General features: G+C 44.6%; 1 protein-coding gene across 2 annotated transcripts; it reads left to right on the forward strand.

The window, feature by feature from the left end:
• The first annotated feature begins 326 nt into the window (after positions 1 to 326).
• TFPI2 (tissue factor pathway inhibitor 2) lies at positions 327 to 5,717 on the forward strand. Of its 2 annotated transcripts, none has more exons than XM_055806452.1 (5): positions 327 to 532; positions 619 to 798; positions 1,265 to 1,444; positions 2,717 to 2,890; positions 4,667 to 5,717. In XM_055806452.1, exons 1-5 carry the CDS (start codon positions 451 to 453, stop codon positions 4,765 to 4,767), a joined length of 717 nt encoding a protein of 238 aa, XP_055662427.1. In that variant the 5' UTR covers positions 327 to 450; the 3' UTR covers positions 4,768 to 5,717. The 2 variants fall into 2 exon arrangements, with proteins under 2 accessions (XP_055662427.1, XP_055662426.1); XM_055806451.1 differs by having other exon boundaries at positions 355 to 532; positions 4,664 to 5,717.
• The last annotated feature ends 2,346 nt before the right edge of the window (positions 5,718 to 8,063 follow it).

Genomic DNA, 8,063 nt, shown 5'->3' on the forward strand with positions numbered 1-8,063 from the left:
CTTTGAGCATCATCCCGTAATGTGAGGGGAGCGGGGAGAGGGGCACACGGACGGGGACGCCGCAGCCGTGGACCCCGGCCAGCTCCCCGTAGCCCCCCGACGGAAGCCCCTGCGCCGTGGGCGGCGCAGCCCGACGCCGAGCCGGCCCCGGCGGCGCTGCCCGCCTGGCCCCGGCAGAGGCCCCCCCCGACGGCGGCGGGGCGGGGGGCGGCCCCGGCGCTCGGGCTCAGCCGCGCCCCGGTGACGGCCGGGACAGCGGGGACCTGCTGCCAGCTGAATCAGACCTTCCCCTCCCACCACGTGCGCACGAGGGAGGCGGCCCGGGCAAGCCGTCTCGGCGCATATAAAGCGCTGCCGTCGGGCCGGGCCGCGCCGCTCGCTCCCGGGACCCTGTGCCACCCGCCCGCCGCCGGCCCTGCCTCCCTCCCTCCCGTCCGCCGCCGCCGCGACATGGCCGCCGGCCGCCGCCTGCCGCTGCCCGCGCTGCTGCTGCCGCTGGCCTGCGCGGCCCTGGCCCCGCGCACGCTGACAGGTAGGAGCCCGCGGGCGGCTGAACGGGGCCGGGGCTGCCTCCGCCGCCCAGGTGGCTTCAGCCCCGGTCGCTGGTGTCTCCCGCAGAGAAGCAGCGCGCCTGCCTGCTGCCCCCCGATGACGGCCCCTGCCGCGCCCTGGTGCCGCGCTGGTACTACGACAGGTACACGCAGAGCTGCCAGGAGTTCACCTACGGGGGCTGCCACGGCAACGCCAACAACTTCCTCACCCTCGACGACTGCGAGAAGAGCTGCTGGACCATCAAAAGTGAGTCCGGGGACCGGTCCCGCCGCCCTCCGCAGTGCCGGGGGCCGAGCCGACGGGGCCCAGAGCCCCCGGGGTGCCCCCGGGGTGGCGGGGGGCCGTGGGGGCTGCGACGCTTGCGGGACTCACGGCGTCTGCTCTGTCTGTCCCTCCCGCCTGTTGCTGCTTTTCGCTGATGTCGGGTTTATGCAGAGAAACCCCAGAAGGCTGGCTCAGAGGTGACGTGGATTTTGACTCTTAATATTATAAACGTGATTTAATGTGATGCTTAGTTGCTGATTAATGCATCAGATTCCTCCTGTAAATCTTATCCCACTCTATTAAAGAACGCAGGTCATGGGACAAGCTGGGTCTTGCCTCTGACCGGAGTCACAGCATTTTGTCCACACCACCATGTTGTTCAGTACAGGGAGCATGAAGGGTTGATTTTAAGGGGATGAATTTGTGTTTGGTTTTTTTTTTTTTTTAGAAGTGCCCAAATTATGCCGGTTGGAGGCTGACGGAGGACCTTGCAGGAGTTATCTAAAAAGATATGCCTTTAACTTGAGTTCGATGAGGTGTGAGGAGTTCATCTACGGTGGCTGTTATGGAAATGGCAACAACTTCAGAGATTTGCAGTCTTGTGTGGACCACTGTCTGCCAGAGAAAAGTAATGGTTGTTCCAAATTCTTAATAAAATAGATGGATTGAAAGTGATACGAAGATGATATTTTATTTGATATTTTCTCTGTATACCCGTACAGCAATGTTTTGGAAGACTTCTGTGGAGCAGATGTTTATATTGCCTGCAGACTTTCATGTGTCACTTGTCTCTGCTGTTACTGAAAAAGCGAAAATGCTGTTAGTTTAATATTGTGACCTTAAATATGCCCAAAGCTCCACCCATCTGATCTCTTGACTTCTAGAGAGTTGTACCTGTGTAATCTGAAGGGAAGTAAGGTTGGAGATCTGTGTTGGGGCACATGTACAAGGCGTTGTGGCAGTTAAGTTCAGGGCAGTGATATTATAATATAAAGCAGAAGTGCCTTTCTAAAATTCAGGCCTGACACATAGTATTAGGTGGCTTGGGCTTTTGGCACTTGACAGCTCAACTTCTGATAAAAGTTTTTTGCCTCACACAACTCTTCACTGCCTCTCCAGACAAGCTTTAAAGAAGAGAGGTGGTAATTATGAGCAGGTGACTATAGCTACGTTTTGTCATAAACACCAGGTTAATATCCAGTGCAAGAGAGGCTCTTTGAAGAAGAGAGACCTACCAAAATGTATAAAAGCTGTCACTGGCTAAGCCTTATTAGTGCTTGATGAGACAGTTATTTTTGGCTGATGACAGATTGTCAGCCTTTTCACAGGTGAATGCTAAATTATTTTTAATTTCTCTGTTGCACATCCAATAAACTGAGAAAAGGTCTCCAGCAAGAAAAGTAAAATTTTGTTGAGGCAAAATGAAATGTGATTCTTGTGAGGAAAGTGGTGGGGGTTGTCCTTTTGCTGCAAGCAGGCAGGATTTGCTGGCAAAATCATAGAAAGGATAAACAAAATCGTGCCTTTTTCCTTTACAGAGATAGTTCCAGTGGAATTATTTTTATATTCCTGTAGATATATGGAATAAAACTTCTGGCCAGACCATGTAAATAACTTGGCTGTTGTATGGCTGGCACCACAAATGGGGAAAGCTGATGAATTTCAGTTTTGGGATATTAATCCTATTTTCTGGGACTGTTGCTTTCTCATATTCATAACTCACAGGAATAAGATGGAGTGAAGTCTCTGAAGTCATCAGTAGCCGTCATGTCAATTCAATGGGAACAAGAGCAGTTCAGCCATAAATTTATTGCAGGGTAAATTTTAAGAAGTTGGGCACAGAGATTACATTTATGTAATTTACCTGTCACTCTTCCTTCCCCCCTTCTTTTTTTCCAAGCTGGTCCCATGCTATGCTATAGCCCAAAGGATGAAGGACTGTGTTCTTCTTCTGTGCCTCGCTATTACTATGACAGCAAGACTAAATCGTGTAAGGAGTTCAAATATACCGGCTGTGGTGGAAATGCCAATAACTTTGTTACTGAAACAGATTGCTACAATGTCTGCAGAAAAGGTAAGATTGTTTTGTATTTTGTCAGTCACAAGCAGATAAAGCAGTCCAAATAGCAGGAACAAGTCTTCACAGTGTTCCTCTACTCAACTTGTCTTGCCACAAGTGTATGTGTTTTGCATTTTGGACTCCATGCTTTCAAAGGCAGGGAAAACTGAGATGCAACACTAAATCCTTCTGACATGATCAGTGAGGTGTGAGGGGTTACACCATTTTTTAACGAAATACAGGGAAGGGCGTACAACAAGACTAATTTATCCGAGCCTGCAAGGAACCAGTCTTTAAACTGTTCAGTACCAGAATGAACACTAATTAAGGTATCTTTTTCATCTAGATATTTTTAAGTAGAATTAAAGTGAGTTGTGAAATCAATTTTACTTTTCTTTGCATTTTCAGCAGTTACCATCTTCCCCTGATTTCCTGCTGCCTGTTCGCGTTTCCTACTCCCATTCCTAAAGATTTCTGCCTCCTCACTTGTGCTGAGGCAACTGTTTCTGTGACTGGGGTGGGGGAAGGTTGGGAATGGTAATTGATTTTTCTGAATGGTTTTATTCAAATCAGCTATCGGCTGTACTTGTAAGTCAAAATGGTTGTGCTTTTACCTGCAGTCATATTTATATGTTCATACGGCTATTGCAAGTTTTAATACCCTCGTTTAATTAGTTTGATATGTAAATCAATGACAGAGAGAAAAGCATGACTGTGTGTTGATTCCCACAGCACTCAGGAAACAGATACAGCACAATATTTTAAAAATTGATACTAACAGGAAAAAAATTAAGGCTGTATCTAGCATGTTTTTTGGGTTTTGGTGTTTTGTTGTTTTTCTTTTTTTGGGGGGGGGAACCCCCAAAGTAGCTCTATATTAAACATGAGATATGCACAAGGTCCAAGTACATCAGTATTTAAGATGTGTAGTCAGAGGGCTTAGGTCTTCAGTTCTGGGCTGGAAATCCAGAACACGGGCAAGGGTTGCAGCCTGAGGAATTGCACCCATCCTCAGAAGTAAAACTATTGTCTGCCAGTTAGTCATGACAGTAATATTTCTGTGGGTGACAAGTCTGAGAGTGTCTCTGCCATTCTAGTATTATAAAAGAGTCTTTAATAGCATGCTAAGTCTACTGGGATTCCTGTGATTATCTAATTTGCATCTATTACTACCTGGGAAATGGTAGGGCCAGGCTCCAGCATAAGTGTGCAGGAAGAGAGGAGGAAGGAAACTGCCTCATCAGCGTCGCAGCCCCGCACTCTGCCCCTGCCCACACCCAGCCAGACCCACCTGGTGGTTCTCCCTTCCTCACTCTTTTGTGGAAGAAAGTAGTAAGGAAACGCTGTCTGTCCCATAACCAGAGCACCAGAGAGCCAAATGTAAAGGATCTGTTATAAGCTTTTCATCAGCTTGTGGATTTCACAATTCAGTAAATTGTAAAGCTTGGTACAACCAAAGCTCATGGCTAAGGGCATAATTAGTGCTAATTAATGTTGTGCTATACATATTCGCTTCTATAGCTTGGGAGTGTAAAGCAACATTAAGCAAATCTTTCAACCAACTTCAGCCACTCCTGTCCTGCTCATAATTTCCTCCCCAGCACCTTTCTTGTTACCTTTTGGAGTCTCAGGTTGAATTCAGTTGACCTTCCCTGTGCAAATATACAGCTGCTGTTTAAAATGATCTATAGCTTTTGGAGTGAAAAGGTTTCTGATCTATTTAATTAAAAACCTAAAGAGTAATAACAGTTTTGTCAGTTTCCCTAAATGCTTCCTTTGTTTTCTTAGCAGGGACTCAGAAACCAAGAATCAACAAGCCAGCTAATGTATTCCGCAGAAAAATGATGAGAAAACTGACTAAAAAACCTCAGACGTATAACCTGAAGTCTTAAAGCTGATGTGCACTTGGATGTTTGAACTACCTTGTTTTGATTCCACTTTCTTCTTTTGTAAAATAGTTTCCACACAGTTTTATATGCCGTCAGTTCTGTCTTTTCAGAACTGCTTTTTATTTCCAACTTACCTTTTATAAAGAACTACATCTAATAGAAGAAGAATGAACCTAAGTTTGGTTCTTCCAGTCTGTTGTCTTTGCAGTAATACTTTGGCAAAGCCAGGTAATAAGATTTCCGTGTTTTTTATTAGGGGAATGTTACTACTGCCTGGGGAGAATATTTCAGCTGTTACAAACCAATTAAGATTTGCAAGATCAATCTTCTCTAAGTATAACTAAGGAGAGTACAAAGCTAAATCTCTGCCATAGATTTTTTTGTCATTCTCTTTCAAAAATGGGTTCAGAAGTTTATTGCCCTGCCATTTTACAGACTTTGGCACTATCATTTAAGTAGACTGCCCTTTACAGTTATGTTCATAGTCAAGGCTTTCAGAAACCTTCATAATAGTAAAAGAAGTGTAAACTTAAATCTGACTCATCCCACGAGAGAAGACTGGGAATAGGGTTACTTTGAAAATGTAGCCATTACTTTTTCACGGCATTTGAAATTTCTGCTAAGTTACACTCCAGATTCTCGTATGGCACAGATCAGCACATTTTTAATGATTTTAATGGAGCTACACCGATTACATCTGCACAGGATCTTGATATTTGTGTTTATGTGGTGGCTGCTAAAGCAGAAAAGCTGAAGTTTCTGCAAACCTCATGTAATCCCTCTTTTGAGGCACTATGGTATATCTTATGATAGATTAAGCCTATGGTGATATTATTGCACTGTCTTGTACGTTTCATATTTGAGCCACGTCTGAATTTCAATTACTTTCACCTACAATACTTTCTAAATATAAATTCATAAGTAATGTTAATAAAATGTTTTTTGGGAAAAAAGGGGAGCTTGTTCTGTCATTATCCTGAATTAGCTGTATACATATATACACCAATATGTGTAATGGAACCTATTATTTACTAATTATGACTCTAGCAGAGTTTAGTTGTCTCTTAAATCATTTCCTTATGCTGAGGTCTTTATTTGAAGAAAGCCAGTAAATTGCATTGATGTCATTCATCCCCAGCAGTTTTTATGGCTCAGCTGGCTCTCCCTAAAGAGCTGCTCTCAAAGGGGTGCTTAGTTAAGCTGATTGTCTGCTGCTGGGTCTCCTGTTTGATGTTGCACTATCTGAAGAGCTTTTTCATGGGTAGCAGGCTATTTGCTTGAAACAACATTGGCTTTCAGTTAGAAAATTTCAGGTGTGTGTTTTATCCCCATTTCAGAGAGGAAACATGATGGAGAAACTAGTCAAGATCTGGGGTTTTTTGCTGATCTCTCTCTCACTGCTGGATTTTCAATTAAAGCAGTTGGCTGTGCTTGCCATAGTCTTTCTACCACTCCATTTATGGTTCTTTCATCCATTTCTTTCCTTCATCTCAAACCCCCTTATTTCAATTAATTTATCCCTTAGTGCATACGAATGAGGGCACTCGACAGAAAATTGCAGGCAACTAGTGACACAGTTTTGAGTTTGTGCCAAACCAGCCTTCAAACAGAAATGGGGCAAGCCTAAAGTCCCTGGGGAGACAGGAGACACTACCCATGGATGCTGCCTGCTGCCCATGTCCCTTCCCTCGGGCTGTGAATTCTGGCCACGCTGCTTAAAGCAGCAGCCCAAGGTGTTCCTCTGAATATTTTTTCATACCTAGCACTGTCATGTGGGGGGACCCCAGCTGCATTTGTTGCAGATTTCTGACTATAGCTGAAAAACCTACAAGCCTGTTTCAGAAGTCAAAGTTTAATTTAAGCACTGTTTTTAACTGTAGAGGATGGCCACCTTAACAGCGTCGCTGTGGGGTATAAACTCTGGTAACATGTTTGAGAAATGGACTATTATTCTTTACTTCTCTGGGTCTTTGACTTTTATAGGAGTATCTTGGGGTGGGATACAAAGGTGGACCTGGGATTTAAAGGGAGCCCAAAATCTGAGAGCAGCTCCATCTCACCTGACTTTTTGGTCTCAATTGGGTGCCCGGTCACGTATCACGGCATATCCTGGGCAATGCAATACCCAGCTAGTGTCCTGGAAAGGATACAAGAATTTTATAATTGTCTGCTCATGCCCCCTCAGGGGCTCACTGAGAGCTGTCTTGATGGACCAGGCTCCATTCAAGATGCCACAGTGGCCACTGCAGCTTTTTGTAATATGGCTGCTCCGCATGCTCTTTGTTTTCTTGCATAAAAATATAATTCAAATTCTGAGGGCTTACTGCTGGGGTACGCAGTGAAGTATCAGAGGCTTGGGGGTTGATCCCCTATTGGATATCACACAGAAATTTAACTTAAACCACCCATATTTCTTGCAGGCCTTCCTAGTGGGCAGGCTGTAGAGAATTCTGGAGAACTGAGCGATGGGGAGGGGAAGGGGGGAAGCTATGGAAGTTTCTTTCAAGTCCCTTAGTGAAGCTATCCTACTTTGTAGAAATTGCACCTTCTCTTCCTGTAAATGCCTTAATCTCTTATTTTTAGCCACAAAGAATTTAATCTGCCACTGTGCTGCTTTTCTTCATGTTCCTACGTTACTCTAATATCCCTCCAGAATCCTGTGACTTTGATTAATCTAAATAATTATCATTTACAGCATTTTGTATGACTCATGACTTACTTCCTTTTTCAGTTTGCTGATGAAACAGCACTGGCCCAAGGTTGGGTCAACTGTTAGCATTTTGCCATGTTGAAAATTAATGCAGCCCATACCATCCTGCAAATTAACTTTTATTATAGTAGCTGGTGTCCAGCAGCTGATATCATGTGTCACAGTGCAAATTTCTACTGCAGAGGAGGGAAGCAGTGATTATAATCAGTTGTGTTCATCTTGTCTTGCATGGGCAAACTGCCACTGAAACTCATGACTAGTGATTTGCACGGGACAGTCATACCTGCTGCTGAAGAGTGGTTGCTGAAATAAGCAGATTTGAATGCACTGCCTTGCAAATAGCATCACTGATCTTTAACTTTCCATTGCAACCCATAATTCCGGTTCTTTTCTTAGTGATATCTTGCAAAGAACTATTCCAAAGACTCTATAAAAATGAAAATCTGCCCCTTAGTCTGTGGCAACACTCAAGGAATTGCTTTGTAAAGGATTTCTGGAGTAGGAGAGTGGTTTAATCTTTATGTTTTAGTGGAGTTTTAAGTATCAAAGAGGAAAAAAACCCGCCACCCCCTGTGGAAACATGTAATTT

Source organism: Falco peregrinus, chromosome 5 (assembly GCF_023634155.1).
Source record: "Falco peregrinus isolate bFalPer1 chromosome 5, bFalPer1.pri, whole genome shotgun sequence".
NCBI classification, from domain to species: Eukaryota; Metazoa; Chordata; class Aves; order Falconiformes; family Falconidae; genus Falco; species Falco peregrinus.